Raw genomic sequence first — 22,867 nt, 5'->3', positions numbered from 1 at the left:
TTGGAGCCATTCCTCGCCAGTGCCTGGTTGAACCACACAGTGCCAGGAATCAAACCAGGGAGCTAGCATAGAAAGCATGCTTCTCAAAACCTTTTGAACTATGACCCTAACTCAGCCTCTCTGGTTTTATCACCTAAGGATACAATACATTTTGGAAGAACAAATGGCTTAGTTCTTGTAAAAATGTTTAGACAACCCCAGCATCATAATGAATGTACAATGATTCCTGGCAGCTATTACTGTTTTATTTGTTTGTTTGTTTTGTTTGTTTTGGAATGAGGGGTCCTACACAGTGATCCTCAGGGTTACTCCTGGGGTGCTCAGGGGGACCATATAAGATGTTGAGACCTACCACCTGGGGTCAGCTACATGCAAGGCAAGAACCCTACTCGCTATACAATTGATGGCCCTGACAGCTTTTACTCGTCTATTATGGCAAACATTATTTTGACACTTGGACACTTATATAATGTGCTCTTAGTCCTCCCAATTTGAATTCATACTACATTGAAATTTGATTTTATATTGAGCTCAGTCTTTGGCCTTTTTAATATGAGCATACCATTAACTTTTTTTTTCTGCTTGGTAAACAAAATTATATATTTTTTATTACAATTATTATGATGTATATTATACAATATGTGCAATATATATATGTATATTACAATATATTATATCTTTACAGCGTATATTTCTTTTTTGTTTGTTTTGGTTTTTTTGCAATCACACCTAGCTGCACTCAGGGGTTACTCCTGCCTCCATGCTCAGAAAATCACTCCTGACAGGCTCGGGGGGAACACATGGGATGCCATGATTTGAACCAATGACCTTCTGCATGAAGGCAAACGCCTTGCCTCATGCTATCTCTTCGGCCCACAATGTATATTTTTATAGTTTTTTTACAATGAGAAATATGTGGATGAGCTTAGTTAATATTTTTAGTGGGGAATATATTTAATACTGTTACAAAATATATAAATGTGATAGCATAATATTATATTTTCTTTGGGGAGAGGCATGGCATATCTGGTGGTTACTCAGGCTTATCCTGGCTCTGTGCTCAGTGGATCACTTTTGGCAGTGCTGTGGGACCATATGTAATTCTAGGGCTTGAGCCAGGGTCCGTCATATAGAAGACAAGCAGTATTATCTCTCCAGCCCTCCAATGTTTTGTTTCACGCTTAGTGAGTTATGTGACTTATACTAGAGGAAAGGGTTTATGAAAGTGAGTAATGAGAGATTAAGTTGAGATGAGTAGCATGGGATCACTCCATAGGATTTAAAAATAAGGGTTAAAGACTTAGTGAATAGAGGAAATTTCATTATAGGAATAAGAAAAGTGAAAGAAATAGAAGTTGTGAGGTTTTTTTTTTTTTTTTAAGAGTTTGAGATAAGTCTGAAGTGGGGAGTGTACAATGAAGTGGAAAACCAAAAAACAATCCAAAAGATCAATGAAAGCAAAAGTTGGTTCTTTGAAAAAATAAACAAGATTGATAGACCATTGGCAAAACTCACAAAGAAAGAGAGAGAGAGAATCTGATAACCCGTAATAGAAATGAACAAGGGGGAGATCACGACAGATATTGCAGAGATCCAAGGGTAATCAGAGACTACTTTGAGAAACTTTATGCTACTAAAACATGAGAACCTAGAAGAAAATGTAAAATTCTTGGACACTTATAACCTTCCACATTTAAGTAAGGAGGATGTAGCATATCTAAACAGCCCCATCACTACTGAGGAAATTGAAACTGTCATCAAACATCTGCCAAAAAAGAATAATCCCAGGCCCAGATGGATTTCCTAATGAATTTTTTCAATCTTTCAAGAGGAGCTACTACAATCCTAGCCAGGCCTCTTCCATGAAATTGAAAAAAAACGGGAACACTCCCAAACAGCTTTATATGAAGCCAACATCAACTTGATACCACAAACCAAATAGAGGATGATGCTAAAAAGAAAATTACAGACCCAATATCCCTGATGAATGCTGATGCCAAAGATCTTCAACAAAATCCTGGCAAATAGGATCCAATCTTGATGATTCAAGAAGATCATACCCTATCGACCAAGTAGGGTTTCATCCCAGGAATGCAAGGATGGTTTAACATCTGTAAATCGATCAACATCATACACGACATCAACAACAAGAAAACTAAAACTCACATGATCATTATCCATAGACGCAGAAGAAAGCATTTGATATGTCCAACACCATTCTTGATCAAAACTCTCAGTAAGATGGGAATGGAAGGAACCTTTCTCAATCTAATTGAAGCATATTACCACAAGCCAATGGCAAATATTATCCTCAATGGAGCAAAAACTAAAAGGCTTTCCTCTAAATTCTGGTACATAGACTGTCGCTCTCACCACTCCTCTTCAACATAGTACTGGAAGTTCTTGCTACTAGCCAATCAGGCAATAAAAAGATATCAAGGGAATCCAGATAGGAAAGGAAGAAGTCAAGCTCTCACTGTTTGCAGGTGACATGATACTTTACTTAGAAAACCCTAAAGACTCTACCAAAAAGCTTCTAGAAACAATAGACTTATACAGCAAGGTGGCAGGCTACAAAAGTAACACACAGAAATCAATGGCATTTTTTTATACACCAATAATGATAGGGAAGAGAAGGAAGTCAAGAAGGGCAATCCCATTCACATTAGTGCCACACAACTCAAATATCTTGGAGTCAACTTGACCAAAGACGTGAAGGACCTATATAAAGGAAAACTATAAAGCCCAGTATCCAAGAAATGAGAGGACATACGGAAATGGAAACACCCTGCTCATGGATTGGCAATCATTTAAAATGGCAAATACTCAGAGACACCTGAGTGCGGCTGGGGAGGCGTGAGTGAGTTTCTCTTCCTTTTGCTTGGCGTTTGGGCCTGCCACTCCCCTCAGAGATTCCTGAGTGCTGGCCTGGGGAGGCGTGAGTGAGGTTCTCTCCTTTTGCTTGGCGTTTGGGCCTGCCATTCCCTCAGAGACTCCTGAGTGCCGGCTGGGGAGGCGTGAGTGGGTTTCTCACCTTTTGCTTGGCGTTTGGGCCTGCCACTCCCATCAGAGATTCCTGAGTGCTGGCTGGGGAGGAGTGAGTGAGGTCTCATTCCTTTTGCGTGGCGTTTGGGCCTGCCATTTCCCATCAGAGACTCTGTGTGCCGGCTGGGAGGCGTGAGTGGGTTTCTCTCCTTTTGCTTGGCGTTTGGGCCTGCCACTCCCCTCAGAGAACTCCGGAGTGCCGGCTGGGGAGGCTGTGAGTGAGGTTCTCTCCTTTTGCTTTGCGTTTTGGGCCGAGCCGCCATTCCCCTCAGAGACTCCTGAGGGCCGGCTGGGGCGAGCTGTGAGTGGGTTTCTCTCTCCTTTTGCTTGGCGTTTGGGCCTGCCACTCCCCTCAGAGACTCCTGATGTGCCGGCTGGGGAGGCGTGAGTGAGGTTCTCTCCTTTTGCTTTGCGTTTGGGCCTGCCATTCCCCTCAGAGACTCCTGAGGGCCGGCTGGGGAGGCTGTGAGTGGTTTTCTCTCCTTTTGCTTGGCGTTTGGGCCTGCCACTCCCCTCAGAGACTCCTGAGTGCCAGCTGGGGAGGCAGTGAGTGAGTTTCTCCTCCTTTTGCTTGGCGTATGGGCCTGCCACTACCCCTCAGAGACTCCTGAGTGCCGGCTGGGGAGGCGTGGAGTGGGTTTCTCTCCTTTTGCTTGGCGTTTGGCCTGCCATTCCCCTCAGAGACTCCTGAGTGCCGGCTGGGGAGGGCGTGAGTGAGTTTCTCTCCTTTTGCTTGGCGTTTGGGCCTGCCATTCCCCTCAGAGACTCCTGAGGGCCGGCTGGGGAGGCGTGAGTGAGTTTCTGACTTTTTGCTCGGCTTGGTGCCGGACCTCCCCCCGCTGGTGGCGCCTAGAAAGACAAGTTGAGCGACCCGAATAGACGGGGAGATAGGGCCAACCATCTAGACTCGCAGGTGACTTAGAACAGTCCACCCCCCTGGACCCTGGAGCGGATCAGGGACTTCCCAAGGGCGTAGATAGAGCCTGCAGAATCGAACTGAGGGAACTCCTTCAAGGGAGGATTGGAGGGGGCGGAGCTCCATTGAATCCCAGAGAAAGGAGGGTGGATTGAGTGCTAGGCTCAACAGCGCCAGTAACCATTGTGGCCAGGAGTGGAATTGCACCGCTGACAGAAATAAGGAGCAGAAAGGGGACAAAACCCACTGCAGGAAGGTTGAACTCTAGGGATCAAAGGGGAGGAGAAAGGGCTAGGTTCAACAAACTCACCCAACAGGCTCCTCTAGAAAAACCTTCAGGAAGGAGACCAAAGCAGACCGAAATTAGAAGCCATAGTACTCCAAAACATACCATTAAATACAAAGTATTATGCGTAAATCAAGGAGATCCCTTATAACTGGAGACAACATGACAAGCCCTATCAAGTTTCCAAGTCCACCAAAGCGCACAGATTCATGGGAAGAAGACCTAAAAGCGGCCATGAGGAAGGAAATGCAAGAATTACTAAACAGAATGAAAGAAACCCTAGCAACCGAGTATAAGAAATTCATGGACGAACGACTAAGCCAAATTAAAGAAGAAATGTTAAAGAACATGAGAGATTCCATACAAAAAGAAGTGAAGGATTTAAAAGACAAAATAACAAGCCTTACGAGTAGAACCACAGAGTTGGAGAAGCACATCGATGAACTCAAAGGAAAACTGCAATATAAAAATGATCAAGAAACCAACAAAGAAAAAAAAGGCAAAGCACTGGAAGGAAAAATCCAATATCTAATGAATAAGGACAAAAGAAACAATCTAAGAATTGTGGGTATACCAGAAGGGGAAGAAATAGGGAAGGGGGAAGAACAAGTAGTCAGGGAGATAATAACAGAGAACTTTCCCACCCTCTGGAAAGACAATTTAGGACAAATCCAAGAAGTCAAGAGAGTCCCTAATAAAATAGACCCTAATAAACCCACACCAAGACACATAATAATCCAAATGGCGAAAAACAAAGAGAAAGAGGAACTCCTGAAAGCAATAAGGGAGAAAAAAAACCTCAAGTACAAAGGAAAGGACATAAGAATCAAACCAGATCTCCCATTTGAAATAATTCAAGCAAGAAGACAGTGGAATGACGTATTTAAACGACTGAGAGAAAGAAATTTCCAACCCAGGGTCCAATACCCAGCAAAACTATCATTCATATGGGAGGGCAGACTAAAAACATTCACAAATATGAACGAACTTGAACTATTTGTGCAAACTAAGCCAATCCTAAGCGACTTACTCAGAGACGAATTACACAATCCAAACCCCCGATTGTAACAACAACCACGCCACACAATACAACTGCACAACAGTCCTCTCTATCAATAATTTCCCTAAATGTTAATGGACTAAACTCTCCAATTAAAAGACACATAGTAGAGAACTGGGTTAGGAAAAATAAACCGGACTTCTGCTGTCTGCAAGAAACACACCTACAGTTACAGGATAAGCACAGGCTTAGAATTAAAGGATGGAAAGTAATTATTCAGGCCAATGGAAAACAAAAAAAAGCAGGGACAGCCATTTTATATCAGACCAAATTGTATTCAACCTCAAGAAAGTGATCAGAGACAAAGAGGGGCACTACTTACTGATCAGGGGAACATTAGATCAAGAAGTGCTAACCCTGGTCAATATCTATGCACCTAATGTAAAGTCACCAAAATATGTGAGGCAACTACTGACAAACCTGGAGAAACACATGAAGGGAATTGTGATAATAGTAGGGGACCTCAATACTCCACTATCACCACTGGACAGATCCTCCAAACAGAAAAATAGTAAAGAAATAAGAGCTCTAAATGAAAAATTAGAAGAATTAGGGCTAATAGACTTATATAGAGCCCTCCATCCCCAGAAAGTAGAATACACATTCTTCTCAAACCCACATGGAACCTTCTCCAGAATAGATCATGTCTTAGGATACAAAGCCAACCTATTTAAGACCACAAAGGTAAGGATCATTAGAAGTACCCTTTCAGATCACTATGCAACAGAGCTTATAATTGATGTCAAGAAGAAGCAATGGAGGAAAACTAATACCTGGAGATTGAACAACATACTGCTTAACAACAGCTGGATCAAAGAACAACTCAAGGAGGAAATAAAAAGATTCCTTGAGACGAATGACAATGAAGAGACAACATGTCAGAATTTATGGGATACAGCAAAAGCAGTACTTAGGGGGAAACTCATAGCATTACAGGCCTATGTTAAGAAACAGGAAAATAACAAAACCAACAGTTTAAAAGATCACCTCAAAGAATTGGAACAACAGCAACAGAGAAATCCAACCACAACCAGAAGGCAAGAAATCATAAAAACCAGAGCAGAAATAAACAACATAGAGACTAAGAAAACAATACAAAAAATCAATGAGACCAGGAGTTGGTTTTTCGAAAAAATAAATAAGATAGACAAACCATTGGCAAAACTTACCAAAAAAAAGAGGGAAAACACCCAAATCACTAGGATCACGAATGAAAGGGGAGAGATTACAACAGAACCCCAAGAAATACAACATATCATGAGATCATATTATGAACAACTATATTCAACTAGGCTAGAGAACCCACCAGAAATCGACAGATTCTTGGACAAACACCCTCTTCCAAGACTGGAAAAGGAAGACCTAGAAACTCTAAACAGTCCAATCACTTCAGAGGAAATTGAAGACGTAATTAAAAGACTCCCTAAGAACAAATGCCCAGGCCCAGACGGATTTACAGGTGAATTCTATCAAACATTTCAAGAAGACTTATTACCACTGTTCCATAGGCTTTTCAAAACCATAGAAAAAACAGGAATCCTCCCCAACTCCTTTTATGAGGCTAATATCACACTCATTCCTAAAGAAGGCAAAGACACCACCAAAAAAGAAAAACTATAGACCAATCTCATTAATGAACATTGATGCAAAGATACTTAACAAAATCTTAGCAAACCGAATCCAACACCTCATTAAAAAGATCATACATCATGATCAAGTGGGATTCATCCCAGGAATGCAAGGTTGGTTCAACATACGCAAATCAATCAACATTATACACCACATCAACAACATGAAGGACAAAAACCACATGATCATATCAATCGATGCAGAGAAGGTGTTTGACAAAATCCAACATCCGTTCATGTTAAAGACACTCAGCAAAATAGGGTTAGAAGGCACCTTCCTTAAGATAGTTACAGCTATTTATGAAAAGCCTACAGCCAACATTATACTTAATGGCGAGAAACTAGAAGCATTCCCACTAAGGTCAGGAACTAGGCAAGGCTGTCCACTCTCTCGCTCTTATTCAATATAACCTTAGAAGTCCTAGCAATAGCAATCCGACAAGAGAAGGGAATCAAAGGAATTCAAGTAGGGAAAGAGGAGCACAAGCTAGCTCTATTTGCTGATGATATGATGATATACATCAAAAACCCTAAAGAATCCACAGAAAAACTACTAGAAACAATCAACCAATACAGTAAAGTGGCTGGATACAAAGTCAATACACAAAAGACAGTAGCGTTTTTATATACAAACAATGAAGTTGAGGAGAGAGAGATTAAAAATACAATTCCATTTAAGATAGTATCAAAAAATATCAAATACCTAGGAATCAACCTTACAAGAGAAGTGAAAGATCTATACCAGGGAAACTTCAAAACACTTCAGAAAGAAATTGAAGATGATCTAAAGAAATGGAAGAAAATCCCATCCTCATGGATAGGTAGAATTAACATAGTCAAAATGACTATTTTACCCAAATTGCTATATAGATTTAATGCAATCCCTATCCAAATCCAGACACAATTCTTTAAAGAAATAGAACAATCAATTATAAAATTCATTTGGAACCATAGAAGACCCAGGATAGCTAAACACATTCTGAAAAATGAGAAGTTGGGAGGTATCTCCTTACCTAACTTGAAACTATACTATAAAGCCATAGTAATAAAAACAGCATGGTACTGGAACAGAGACAGGACCTCAGACCAGTGGATTAGAACAGAATTCCCAGACATAAACCCCCAGATATATAGCCAACTAATATTTGATAAAGAGGCAAGAATATGAAATGGAACAAAGAAAGCCTATTCAACAAATGGTGTTGGTACAACTGGAAACTCATATGCACGAAAGTGAAAATCGACCCATATCTCACTCCTTATACAAAAGTCAACTCAAAATGGATCAAAGATCTGGAAATCAGACCTGAATCTATAAAGTTTATCGAGAATAAAATAGGCAGAACACTCGAAGACCTTTATATTAAAAGGGTCTTTGAGAATGGAGCACCAATGGCAAAAACGTTAGCATCAACTATAAACAAATGGGACTATATCAAACTAAAAAGCTTCTGCATGGCAAAAGAAACCCTACTTAATGCAAGAAGACAGCTAACAGAATGGGAAAAAATCTTTTCACTTGATATATCAGATAAAGGGCTGATATCTAGAACATACAAAGCGCTCAGAAACCTGAGTCCTTCAAAACCAAACGAAGCCATAAAAAATGGGGAGACGAAATGAATAGACATTTCTCTGAGGAAGAGAGAAGGATGGCCAACAAACACATGAAAACATGCTCACCTTCACTCATCATCAGGGAGATCCAAATCAAGACAACAATGAGATACCACCTCACACCAGTGAGGTTGGCTCACATCAAAAATAATGGGAACAACCTTTGTTGGAGAGGATGTGGTATGAAAGGAACTCTCATTCATTGCTGGTGGGAATGCCCCTTGGTCCAACATCTATCGAGAAAAGTCTGGAGAGTGCTCAAAGAACTCAGAATTGAGCTGCCATTTGACCCAGCAATTGCTCTCCTAGGCATATATCCCCAAGATGGAAGGACATTCATTCCAAAATACATATGCACCCCACAATTTATTGCAGCACTCAGTATAATAGCCAAATCTTGGAACCAACCTCGATGTCCAACAACAGATGAAAGGATCATTAAGATGTGGTACATATATACAATGGAATATTACATGGCAGTTAGAAATGATACAATCACAGACTTTGCAGCAACGTGGATGGACCTAGATCATGTTATGTTAAACGAAGTAAGTCAGAAGACAAAAGAAAAACACAGAATGGTAGCACTATTCTGAAACACCTAGAATACATAAAAAACAAAAAAGGACATTGAAGAAGCATAACTGCTAGAACCACAAAGAAAGACTCCATAAACTCCATTCCCTGATCTGCACAGCCACCAAGATCTCTAGAAACAGGTCTGATTTTACCATCCAAGATAAAGTAGAAGTCTTCCACATACCACGAAAGCAGCAAGAGGAGAATAAATGATCTATTTTTTTGACGTCTTTATTTTGGTGTGGAGATTACGGTTGATGTCTCCAATATTATTTTATTTTATTTTGTTTTGTCTTTCTCTTTCTTTTTTGCACTTGAGTATGATTTGATTTCAGAACCGAGATTATTGTGTGGTGCCTGTCTTTATTGTTGTGGTGCTTATCGGTTATTTAATTCGATATTTTTTTTTTGTGTGTGTGTGTGTATTGTTGTGGTATTTTAATTACTTTTTTCACATCCTCTCTCAAACTGAGGTTGGAAGCCTCTAGACAGGACTCTGCCTATTTTCAGTATATTTGATTTTTGATTGAGAAGAGGACATATTAGGTGATGGGTATTCCCCTGATTTAATGTGAATATGTACCCAAAATACTACAGTGAAGATATGTAAGCCATTATGGAAAAAAAAATTGTGTTTTTAATCAGAAACTTTCTTTGACTTACATGTATTATTATTATATTAATTATATTATATGTTATGTTATGTCACTATATTATGTTATATTAGTTTACCTTATTAGGTTAATCAATTTTGTCCTTTAAATGAATTCTTACTTAAAAAAAAAAAAAACAACTTTAGTTTGCCCTGAAGAAAAAAAATAAATAAAAGATAAAATAAGGCCTCCCAATTCTTACCACAGGCTGTGTTCTTTACACTGGCTGTATAGAAAGAGGAGGTACAGTAAAGGCACCCCATATACACCTCAACACAGGCCCCTTGCCGGGTATGTATTGTGAATTGGGGGACAAAAAAAAAATGGCAATACTCCCCAAAGCATTATACAGATTTAATGCGATCCCCTTAAAAATACCCATGACATGCTTCAAAGAAGTGGATCAAACACTTATGAAGTTCATCTGGAACAATAAACACCCTCAAATAGCTAAAACACTCATAGGGAAAAGGAAAATGGGAGGCATTACTTTCCCCAATTTTAAACTATACTACAAAGCAATAGTTATCAAAACAGCATGGTATTGGAATAAAGACAGACCCTCAGATCAGTGGAATAGGCTTGAGTTTTCAGACAATGTTTCCCAGACATACAATTATCTAATTTTTGACAAAGGAGCAAGAAATCCTAAGTGGAGCAGGGAAAATCTCTTCAACAAGTGGTGCTGGCAGAACTGGTTAGCCACTTGAAAAAAGCGAACATAGACCCCCAGTTAACATCATGTACGAAGGTAAAATCCAAATGGATTAAAGATCTTGATATCTGACCTGATACCATAAGGTATATAGAACAACACATCAGTAAAACACTCCATGACATTGAGACTAAAGGCATCTTCAAGGAGGAAACTGCACTTTCCAAACAAGTGGAAGCGGAGATCAACAGATGGGAATACATTAAGCTGAGAAACTTCTGCATCTCAAAAGAAATAGTGCCCAGTATACAAGAGCCACCCACTGAGTCGGAGAAACTATTCACCCAACACCCGTCAGATAAGGGACTAATATCCAAAATATACAGGGCACTGACAGAACTTTATAAAAAAAAAATCTAATCCCATCAAAAAATGGGGAGAAGAAATGAACAGACGCTTTGATAAAAAAGAAATACAAATGGCCAAAAGGCACATGAAAAAATGCTCGTCACTAATCAGGGAGATGCAAATCAAAAGAAGGATGAGATAGCATCTCACACCACAGAGATTGGCATACATTACAAAGAATGAGAACAATCAATGCTGGCGGGGATGTGGAGAGAAAGGAACTCTTTTATCTACTGCTGGTGGGAATGCCGTCTAGTCCAACCTCTATGGAAAGCGATATGGAGATTCCTCCAAAATCTGGAAATTGAGCTCCCATTCAACCCAGCTATTCCACTCCTAGGGATAAACCCTAAGAACACAAGAATACAATACAAAAACCCCTTCCTCACACTATTCCTCACACACTGCAGCACTATTCACAATAGCCAGGCTCTGGAAACAACCAAGATGCCCTTCAACAGACGAATGGCTAAAGAAACTGTGGTACATATACACAATGGAATATTATGCAGCCGTCAGGAGAGATGAAGTCATGAAATTTTCCTATACATGGATGTACATGGAATCTATCATGCTGAGTGAAATAAGTCAGAGGGAGAGACACAGAATAGTCTCACTCATCTATGTTTTTTTTTTATTTTTTATCTTTTGTTTTAGGAGGGGAGAGGGGAGGAGAGGAGGTAGAAGAGGGGAAGAGAGGAGAGGGGAAGCCCATCTATGGCTTTTAAGAAAAATAAAAGTCATTTTTGCAACAATCCTCAGAGACAGAGGAAGGCTGGAACTTCCAGCTCACTTCATGAAGCTCACCACAAAGAGTGGTGAGTGCAGTTATAGAAATAACTACACAGAGAACTATCATAATCATGTGAATGAATGAGGGAACTGGAAAGCCTATCGAGTACAGGTGGGGTGGGGTGGGATGGAGGGAGATTTGGGACATTGGTGGGAATGTTGCACTGGTGAAGGGGGTGTTCTTTACATGACTGAAACCTAATCACAATCATATATGTAATCAAGATGTTTAAATAAAGGAAAAAATAAAAAACAAAAAAAAGAGCTTGAGATAAGTCTGAATTGGGGAGTGTACAGTGGGGAGTGCATTTTTGTCTTGCACGCAGCTGACCCAGGTTAATCCTTGGCATCACACATATGGTCCCCCGAGCAGGAATGACGCCTGAGGGCACAGCCAGGAGTAACCCCTGAGTGCTTCCAGGTGTGGACCAAAAACAAAAGAGTATGAGATATTGGAGCCTAATGCATGTCTAATGTTGAAGTCCAGCTTATGCCAGTAGGTAATTAAAGTTGAATGAGCTAGTAAATATTATTTTAGGAAGTTAGAGAGTAGTTTATTTAGGCAAATTATTATAGATTAATCCACTGAGAGAAATTGGCAAGAAGTAGAATGAATGAATGAAGGAAGATTAAAGGATTAAGTAAATCAGAGGCTTGAACTTCAGGTGAACAGAAAATAGTTAATATGTCAGTATGTAGAAATAATCGTGCAGAAGGAACAGTTAAGTGCAATGTCATTTTGACCTGCTACTGTTAAAAAAGTTTTTAATAAACTATAGACCCATCTCCTACATTACTGTAACTTTGGATAAATTATCTAACCTTTCTAAGCTTCAGTTCCTTTATCTGTGAAAACAAGGTAAAAATAAATTTCTACCTTATAGATTATTCTGAGAATGAAATTACCTAGGTTTTCTAAATTTCATTTTCTTTATCTGTAAAAACAAGGTAAAAATTAATTTCTACCTTATAGTTATTGTGAGAATGACATATCATGTATGTAAAGTATGTAGCATAGAACCTAGCAAAAATAGACACTGCTGTGCTGATAGCATTGTATAAAATATAATGTAATTCTTACATAGGATGAATACTACTAAATACAACACAGAATAAATATCATTTAAGGCCAGTGTCATTTCTGGCACTTAAAAAGTGGTAATCAGGGCCCGGAGAGATAGCACAGCGGTGTTTGCCTTGCAAGCAGCTGATCCAGGACCAAAGGTGGTTGGTTCGAATCCCCGTGTCCCATACGGTCCCCCGTGCCTGCCAGGAGCTATTTCTGAGCAGACAGCCAGGAGTAACCCCTGAGCATTGCCAGGTGTGGCCAAAAAAAAAAAAAAAAAGTGGTAATCAGTCTTATATTTCTCACCGTTAAGTGATAGGGCTGACCGATATGGAAACATTTTTTGTTTTTTTTTTTGTTTTTTTTTTTGTTTTTGTTTTTTGGGTTTTGGGCCACACCCTGTGACGCTCAGGGGTTACTCCTGGCTATGCCCTCAGAAGTTGCTCCTGGCTTCTTGGGGGACCATATGGGACACCGGGGGATCGAACCGCGGTCCGTCCTAGGCTAGCGCAGGCAAGGCAGGCACCTTACCTCCAGCGCCACCGCCCGGCCCCATGGAAACATTTTTTAGGGATTATTATTACAAAAATGTGTTTCACAGTTAACTTGAAATCAAGGAAATTGCTCTTCATCCAGTAAAAGCAGTTGAATGGACAATTAGATTGGTACCCCATCAAAATTAATGTGGGAGAGTTTGTAGGTTGTATTTCTTCTAGAGCTGACGTTGGCAATGCCAGAAATCAGAACTGTAAAGAGTAGTAACAGTACTTCAGTCACAATAAAAAAAAAAAAAAGAGCAGTAACAGTAATAACTTGAAAACTATGTTTATCTGTAGGAAAGAAAATTAGTATGTGGAAAGCATAAACACAGTAACTAAATCCCAAGATTCAAAACAAGGTGGGGAAATTGGATGTAAGAAGGAAGAAGTGGCTATCTTTTTAAAAACCAAAGTGCTCCTCAGATGGTCATGAACCAAGCTCTAGGAAAATGTAACTTTGGAAATAAAAAATAAATACTCTTTAAGTTCTCAGTTTCACTTCCCAGCCTTGGAAATTGCTGGGTTTTCTTTTTATTATTATTATTTATAAAAGGTTTTGTCACATGAAAAATGTACTGTGTCAGAATTAGTTACTTTGCCTTAGGAGAGTTTGCCTTCTATTGCCTCTTACTGCTTTTCCTTGCTGATTCTGGACAGGTTAATGGCCAAGATCTAAAGAACCTCCTGCACCAGGAAGCTGTAGACCTCTTTCGAAACTCGCAGGCTACTCCGTCTCCCTGAGAGTGCAAACAGGGTGAGTGTTGTGTAGGTAGCAATCTGGTACCAGGTTTAGAACCATTATTGTTAATAGGCCCTGTGATATAGGTAGCATTGAGCTTGACTTTTTTTTTTTTTTTTTTTTTTTTTTTTTGGTGTTGGGGGTTGGCCCCAGGACTTAGTATATAGACAACACATATGCTCTGCTATTGCATTATATCATTGCCATAGCATCAAAGTTATGTGCTTTAAAGATAATAAAGTTAAAATTAATGGGAGGAAAGTCCACAGGCAAAATGTACTTTTCAGTGGAGAAAATAAATCATGCCTATACTTGAACATTCTGGTTTATGCAATTTTTGTTTGGCTTTTGAAGCCACACCCGAAAGTGCTCAGGGTGGCTGGCCACCACTACTGCTTGTAAGATAAGTTGTCTTTTTTTTTTTTTTTTTTTTTTTGGTTTTTGGGCCACACCCTGCGGTGCTCAGGGGTTACTCCTGGCTGTCTGCTCAGAAACAGCTCCTGGCAGGCACGGGGGACCATATGGGACACCGGGATTCGAACCAACCACCTTTGGTTCTGGATCGGCTGCAAGGCAAACGCCGCTGTGCTATCTCTCCGGGCCCGACAAGTTGTCTTATATCCTGTATTCTTGCTCATGAATTACTTACTAATAATACACTTAACTACAAAAAAGCAAGTTTTTGGACACCTACTATTTACTTTTTCTTTTTTTTTTTTATATCTTTTTGTCTTTTTTTTTTTGTTTTTTGGGCCACACCCGGTTGACGCTCAGGGGTTACTCCTGGCTATGTGTTCAGAAGTCGCTCCTGGCTTGGGGGTACCATATGGGACGCCAGGGGATCGAACCTCGGTCCGTCCTAGGCTAGCGCAGGTAAGGCAGACACCTTACCTCTAGCGCCACCTCTCCGGCCCCTCTTTTTATATCTTTATTTAGGCACCAAGATTACAAAGATGTTTGTAGTTGGGCTTCAGTCATAGAAAGAACACCCCCTTCACAAGTGCAAAATCCACCACCAATGTCCCCTTCCCCTTCCCTTCTACCTCTTCCCCAACCCCCTGCTTGTATTCGAGACAGGCATTCTATTCTCTCACTCATCAACATTGTCATGGTAGTTCTTAGTGTACTCATTTCTCTAACTGCATTCACCACTCTTTATGATGAGCTTCATATCATGAACCAGTCCTTCTGGCCCTCATCTCTATTGTCTCTGGGCATTATTACAAGAATGTCTTGGGGCCGGAGAGATAGCATGGAGGTAAGGCATTTGCCTTTCATGCAGGAGGTCATCGGTTCAAATCCCCGCATCCCATATGGTCCCCCGTGCCTGCCAGGAGCAATTTCTGAGCCTGGAGCCAGGAATCACCCCTGAGCACTGCTGGGTGTGACCCAAAAACCACAAAAAAAAAAAAAAAAAAGAATGTCTTTTATTTTTCTTTTCTTATTTCCCCTTTTCTTCCAGGATCTCGTGTTTTGTGGCATAGAGTTTCTCGAAGTAGTCTCTGATTACCCTTTGGATCTCTTTATTGTCTGTACTTATCTCCCCCTTTCATTTCTAATTTGGTTTATTAAGTTTCTCTCTCGCTCTTTGTGAGTTGTTTTATCAATCTTTATTTTGGGGGGGGGGGTTTGGGCCACACCAGTGATGCTCAGGGGTTACTCCTGGCTATGTGCCCAGAAATCGCTCCTGGCTTGGGGGGCCCTTTGGAACACGGGGGATCAAACTGCAGTCCATCCTAGGTTAATGTGTGCAAGGCAAACGCCCTACTGTTTGTGCCACCACTCTGGCCCCTCAAAACTTCTATTTTCATCTGTTCACATTCTTTGAGTAGTTTTTCCATTATCTGATCATTTGCTTTATGATTCTTTTCCAATCTTTTCTGCTGTATGTAGTTCTGCATCTCATCTTCCAGCTCACTGATGTTCTCCTCACCTGCTGTTACTCTGTTGGAGAGGCTTTCCATAGAGGTTTTCATTTCATCTACCAAGATTTTTCAGCCTTGCTGTTTTAGATTGGAGTTTTCTAATTTCTATCTTTGTGTTCTGTTCAACTTGATCTATTCTTTGAGTTCTCTGAACATCCTCCATATTTCTACTCTAAACTCCTGATTTGAAGGGCTAACTTTTCAGGTCATCACTGCTGCCATCTTTCATTCTCTATGCATCATGTTGTTTCCCCCATTGCCACGCTTGTGTGGTTATTACTATATGTTGTGCTGGGGTTCGTGAGCTAGATATGTGTGGTTGCAGAACTAAAGCTAAGTGGCTGCACTCCTGGCTTCACCCTTATTGGATGGAGACACCTTACCCTGTGCTGGGCACTGAAGAGATTTTGTTCACTATCATCTTTCTTTCTTTCTTTCTTTCTTTCTTTCTTTCTTTTTTCTTTCTTTCTTTCTTTCTTTCTTTCTTTCTTTCTTTTCTTTCTTTCTTTCTTTCTTTCTTTCTTTCTTTTCTTTCTTTCTTTCTTTCTTTTTTCTTTCTTTCTTTCTTTCTTTCTTTCTTTCTTTCTTTCTTTCTTTCTTTCTTTCTTTCTTTCTCTCTTTCTTCTTTCTCTCTTTCTTTTTCTCTCTCTCTCTCTCTCTCTCTCTTCTTTCTTTCTTTCTTTCCTTCCTTCTTTCTTTCTTTTCTTTCTTTCCTTCTTTCTTTCCTTCCTTCTTTCCTTCCTTCCTTCTTTCCTTCCTTCCTTCCTTTCCTTCCTTATCCTTCCTTCCTCCTTCCTTCTTCCTTCTTCCTTCCTTCTTCCTTCCTTCCTTCCTTCTTCCTTCCTTCCTTCTTCCTTCTTCCTTCCTTCCTTTCTTTTTTGGTTTTTGTGTCACAAACTGCAGCACTCGGGTTACTCCTGGCTCTATACTCAGAAATCGCTCCGACAGGTCGGGGACCATATGGGATGTCAGGATTCGAACCACATCCTTCTGCATGCAAGGCAAACACCTTACCTCATGCTATCTCTCTAGGCCCTCGCTGTCATCTTGGCTGCCTCATGAAGGAAAGCAAGCGAGAGTGAGGCAGCAGCATTTATAATGGCTCTCTTGTACCCAAACAAATGGCAGGGAATCACCCCCCTTACTGGGTGGAGACAGCTTACCTGTGCTGGACCCTGAAGAGATTTTGTTCACTCATCTTTTTTGGCTCCCCTCACACAGGAAAGCAGAACAGGGAGCGAGACAGACACCCTTTTATGATGGGCTCTCTTGTGCCCAAAACATGGCAGGATCAGCCTGTTTAGTTTTTCTTGTCACTCCCTACATGCTTTTCTTACCTTCTTGGATCCAGGCTCTAGTGCTGAAAGTAGAGCTCCAAGAAAAGAAAATGGAATTCAGAATTTAGTCAGGGCATTGCCTATCAAAGCAAGACATTCATCATTTAGTTCTTGATGTTTTATCATTTTAATGATGGAAAGAGAAGTCTTCGGTAGACATAATTCTCTCACAGTACAAAATGGTTTTGAAGTGCATTACACATTTTTGTTGCAAGTCAGTCCTTTATGGGGTTGACTGATGGGAGGGATGGAGGATGAGGTCTTTTTCCTCCAGCTCGGACCACGCATTCTGCCACTCTGTTCAGCCGGGCAGTTCTGAGGTGAATGCAGTTCTGAGGTGAATGCGGCGGGTATAAAGCTAAAAGGCAGTCAGGCTTCTGAAGATTTCAGTTTTATTCCGTGGATAAGACTGAGCCAAAAGCCCAGAATCAGCTCTAGAAAAAAAAAACCAGCTTCCTTCCTTCCTTGCTTTTATACATTCATAATCAGGTACCACTCTAGGGTGGGAGCAGAATGTCAGGTCACACCCTAGGGTAGGGCACAGTCACCAATCAGGGTAGGATCAGGATCAGTAAATAATAATCCTATGGAAATGTTTACATACACTACAATCTCCCCCCCCCCCCCCCCCCCCCCCCCCCCCCCCCCCCCCCCCCCCCCCCCCCCCCCGTTTTTAGTAAACAAACAATAATATACACAAGTAAGTAATATTGTCTATAATTATTAAAGGAAAAACTATGCAATAATAAAAGAGCGGCTGTTTGCATAAGCGCATCACAGGAAAATGTAAAGAAAACCTTCTAACCTAAGCACAGGGTGTCTAAAACCAGAGATGTGTCAAGGAATCAAATACAAGCTCCAGAGATGATAGATCTACGACGTACAAGATGAAGAATTCCAAGTAATATCTTCCTCGGAAAAGCAGGTGGAGAATCTGAAATTCAATGATCAAGGATCTAGTAGGAGATGGGGAACTCCCAGGGCAATCAGAAAGCCCATATGTAAATTTGTAGACAGAGATCCTTCGACGAGATGCTAGAAAGGCTGAGTAGCAGGCGAAATGAAGCACATTTTCTTTTCTTTTCTTTTTTTTTTTTTTGGTTGTTGTTGTTGTTTGGTTTTTGTTTTTTGGGTCACACCCAGCAGTGCTCAGGGGTTACTCCTGGCTCTATGCTCAGAAATTGCTCCTGGCAGGCTCAGCGGACCATATGGGATGCGAATCTGATGATGTATCTCTGATAATAATAGCTCTGTCTCGCTTCTTTCTCTAACTCTCCTTCTTATCCCCTCTCACTCCCCCCCCTGCAGAGTCCTCTACCCTCCCATTCCAGGTGTGGGCAGTTCTGACTTCAGGTGGGATAGATGAGTTGGGGGAGGGGATACCCATATCCAGATGCGTTGTCGGAGCTGGAGGAGAAAGACCTCATCTTCCATCCCACTATCATCCAGCCCCATCAAGGACTGACTTGCAACAATTTTCATTGTGTCTTTTGGTTTTGTTTTGTTTTCTTTTGTTTTGGGTCACACCTGGTGGTGCTCAGGGGTTCCTCCTGGCTCTATGCTCAGAGATCGCTCCTGGCAGGCTCCGGAGACCATATGGGATGCCGGGATTTGAACCACCGTTCTTCTGCATTCAAGGCGAACGCCTTACCTCCATGATATCTCTCTGGCCCCTTCATTGTGTTTTGAGCTAGAGAGATAGTACAGGGGTTAGTGCACTTGCTTTACACTTAAGAGTACGAGATTCAATCCTATGATGACCTCTTGAAGACCCCATGAAAAATACACTTACTTCCTCTTACATTGAAGACTCTTTGCCTCACTCAGTTCCTCAGAATTGAAGAAAAGGGTTCAAAATTGCAGAGAGAGCAAGACTTGAAAGATGCCTAAGGAAACAACCAGAGTTGCAAGCAGAATCTGGGTGTATTGAAGTAGAAAATGGGCCCATAGTAGCTTTGAATGCTACTTCTGCCTTGGCTCATTTTAGTTTCTAAATTGTGAAGGAATTTATAAAATAGATAAGGCAAGTTAATAATGTGCAAAAATATGTTGCATTACTGGCTGAAAATAACAAATATGAGACACTAAGAAAGTATCCAATTATTTATAATGTGTCCTAAAGAATGGAATATTTAGGAGAAGGATCCTTATGAAAGAGCAAGACACTGTTAAAAGACAGAGCAAGATTCAGAGATCTAAAGATATTCCATATACACAGATGAGAATAAACGTGTCAAAATGTCAATTTTACTAAGAACATTAGATGACTTATACAATTCCAATTAAAACCCAACAATAAATCTTAAGGAAAAGACCAAAATATACTTAGGATTTTGGATTTTGGAGGATGGTTGAGGAGTAGAAAACACACCTGTAACTGCTTGGGGGAAACTCCTGGCTGTGTGTTTGGCTTATGCCTGATGATGCTTAGGGGAACAGGAGGTGCCAGGACTCTCCCTTTCTCCTGCATGCATGTCTCTCAGACCCTTAGGTTTATAAATAAACCTTATAAATATAAGACATTGAATAGCTAATGTAATCCTTATAGGAAAAAAGTTAACTTGACCCCAAACAACACTTCAAATAGTAATTAAAGCTGTATTTTGTTGGGATGAAAATAGACACATAGATTAATGGGATAGAATTGAAGGTGCAGTGGTAAAACTTCATGTTTATTGATTTGGATATCAATGGCAAAAGATTCAATACCACATGTCAGAGATACGATATGGAATGAAAATCTCTTCAGCAAATTGTGTTTGCTGAAAATTCAGTAAGTGGTATTTCATTCAAAAGAATGAAATTGGATTACTCTTTAACCTTATATACAAAAATTAATACTTGATAGATTAAAGACCTGATGTAAGACCCCCAAATAAAGTACATTGAAGATTACATAGGTGAAATGTTAAGAGAAATTTTGGGGGAATTGACTCACAGCAAGGGAAACAAAAACATATTTAAAAAAGAGTATATTAAACTGAAAAACTTCAGTATAGCAAATGAGAATTTAAACAGAACAAAAGCACTCCACTGACTGAGGAAAGATACTTGCACAATATATATCCAATAAGGAGTTAATACCCAAGATACTTAAACAACTCATTCAACTTAATAATAAACACAATAGAAAGAATTGGCAGAAATTTTTAATGACATGCTTTATTTCTGTTCTATAGTTCTGGCCCCGCTTTCATGACTTCTCATCAGGAAGTGAATGAAAGGTTTTGTGGTGAAATAATAGAGAATAAGAAATGTAGTTCATGCCTTTTTGCTCTTCATGGCTTGTAATATGGGTTAAGTAAAACAAAAGCAATAATGGACTTGCAATTATTGCAAGTTATTTATTTATTTTTAGCTTTTGGGCCACATCTGTTGGTGCTCAGCCATTACTCTTGGCTCTGTGCTCAAACATTATTCCTGGTAGACTTGGGGAACCATATAAGATGCCAGGAATCAAACCCAGCTCAGCCGCATGCAAGGCAAACGCTCAACACTCTGTATTATCGCTCTGGCCCTAGCAAGGTATTTATTAAGATATTAGAAAAGATCATGTAGGGGGCCGGACAGATAGCATGGAGAAAAGCATGTTTGCCTTGCATGCAGAAGAATGGTGGTTCGAATCCCGGCATCTCATATAGTCCCCTGAGCCTGCCAGGAGCAATTACTTAGCGTAGAGCCAAGAGTAACCCCTGAGCACTGCAGAGTGTGACCCAAAAAAAACCCCAAATAAAAAGATCATATGGGGCCCTGAAAGGTAGCCCAATAGGCTGAGTGAACGCTTTGCATACAGAAGTCCCAATTTTGACACCCAGGACCACCTGGTCTTCTGAACACAGCTGAGAATAGCTTCTTACCTCTCTACCCACCAAAGAGGAGAAATTACCACAAGCCTCAAAAGGGAATGCTTAGGTATTGAGAAATTATTACTAACCACTAAGACATGAATTCTTTTTACTTATCCTTGAGGCTTTTTAAAATGTTTCATGTAGGTTACCCCTTATGGGGTATTAGAAAATAGAGCATAGGGACTGGAGCTGTAGCACAGTGGTAGGGTATTTGCCTTACATTCGGCTGCCCTAATACGCCTGGGTTTTATCCTCGGCGTCCCATATGGTTCTCTGAGCCAGGAATAACCCCTGAGTGTCATCGAGTGTGGCACAAAAACCAATAAGTCAATATAGAAATAAGCATTGTGTTAAAAAAGAAAATAGGGCATAAAGGACATGACTACTCACTTCAGGAGGGAATGGGAGCCTTTTGGGATATAGAAAATCTTTTTAAATAAGGTCTTTCACCTTTGTCAGACTACTCCAATCAATTCTTGTTATAATAGGGTGACTGACTATCTACGTAAACTATTCTAGGAAATTGAATACACTCAGTTCACTCCTGCTGAGTAATTTCAAAGTTTCTTATAGGACCAGTCAACTGTATTTCATATTTTTTATCTCATTATGTTAGAGCTTGTCAGTCAGTATGGAAACTGAAAGAGGTCATCTGATTTACCTCAGGGGTCCCTCTAGGAACATTTTCATAGCAGGGTTAGGTGCCTCCCTGTCAGGCTGATGCATTGCTTCTAAGAATTGATGACACTGGGTGTCTCAGTATGCAGGACAGAGAGAATTCCCACTAGGTTATGCTTGTGAATCATGCTCTGAGAATCATAGAGACTAGAGATTATCCAAGTAATAGTTCATCTAAATATTTTAGCAACACTGGAGTAACATCTTTCTTTTCCTTCCAGTTACAGGTGCAGAACGGGCCGATAGGAAATAGAAGTGAAGGAGAACCAGCTGGCATCCCCCCTCTCTACGGTGCTGTTGCCAGTGTTTGCCCTCACCATGATAGTAGCCTGGGCCTTCATGAGATATCGGCATCAACTCTGAAAAGCTTGCACTCTTCCAGTGCTCTAATGGAAGAAACCGTTTTTCCTTTTTCCCTCTTCCCTTGCCATTCTCTCTTCCTCTTTTCTGCATAGTGAACACATGATTGAGAGACGATCCCCCGTACCTCACTGTTGAAATTTTCCAAATCCTCGTATCCTAGTGGAGAGTAAAGGCATTGTTTGAAGGAAAGCTGGAGAAAAGACTTGCTTAGAACAAATGAGGGGTCTCTTTTTAGACTTTACCAAGACCACTGGTGAAAATTCAGCTACAATCCAAAGAAGGAATGATCCATCCTTTTTAATTGCCTTTAATCGATACCTTTCTTCTTCACTGGCAGATCTCAGAAGCCAGCTGTGGGCTATACGAGAGAAACTTTTCCTTCTTAATTCTTGAGAATTTTATGGCTTATATCTAATTTCAAATAACATTCCTTGGGTGCTTACATCAAACAAACAATGAGGAAAATATTTTGACTTTTTCTTTTAAAGCAATATATACATACACACATGCCCTTATAGAGTTGAAAGCTATTCTGGTTTCTAGATTGCTAGTGTAAGTGATTGATCTTATATGAGTTTTATATGTAGAGAGAGTGAAAAAGTGAGCCTTAAATAAGTATATGCCCAGTTTGAGTCATGAAGAAGAAAGAAAATTGAAGCAGCAATTAAAAATCCGAGTACAGCATTTCTTTTCACAACAGTTATGGTGAAAACTGAATTAAAAAATCCCATAA

General features: G+C 40.3%; 1 protein-coding gene and 1 non-coding gene across 2 annotated transcripts in view; both read left to right on the top strand.

Annotated features, from left to right (window-relative positions):
* Positions 1-22,627, top strand: part of SYNJ2BP (synaptojanin 2 binding protein) — a 50,883-nt gene extending 28,256 nt beyond the window's left edge. Inside the window, 5 exon segments of the mRNA XM_049770274.1 lie at positions 13,902-13,961; positions 13,964-13,998; positions 20,425-20,458; positions 21,993-22,046; positions 22,048-22,627. Of these exon segments, the coding sequence (XP_049626231.1) occupies positions 13,902-13,961; positions 13,964-13,998; positions 20,425-20,458; positions 21,993-22,046; positions 22,048-22,134 (270 nt within the window). The 3' untranslated portion in view covers positions 22,135-22,627.
* On the top strand, positions 9,970-10,102 carry LOC126005150 (small nucleolar RNA SNORA51). The gene has a single exon (XR_007494324.1). It is a non-coding gene; the product is annotated as a small nucleolar RNA SNORA51 (small nucleolar RNA).
* Positions 22,628-22,867: the final 240 nt, after the last annotated feature.

Source organism: Suncus etruscus, chromosome 3 (assembly GCF_024139225.1).
Source record: "Suncus etruscus isolate mSunEtr1 chromosome 3, mSunEtr1.pri.cur, whole genome shotgun sequence".
NCBI classification, from domain to species: Eukaryota; Metazoa; Chordata; class Mammalia; order Eulipotyphla; family Soricidae; genus Suncus; species Suncus etruscus.
Note: the sequence above shows the minus strand (reverse complement) of the source record. Positions and strands in the feature narration are given on the sequence as shown.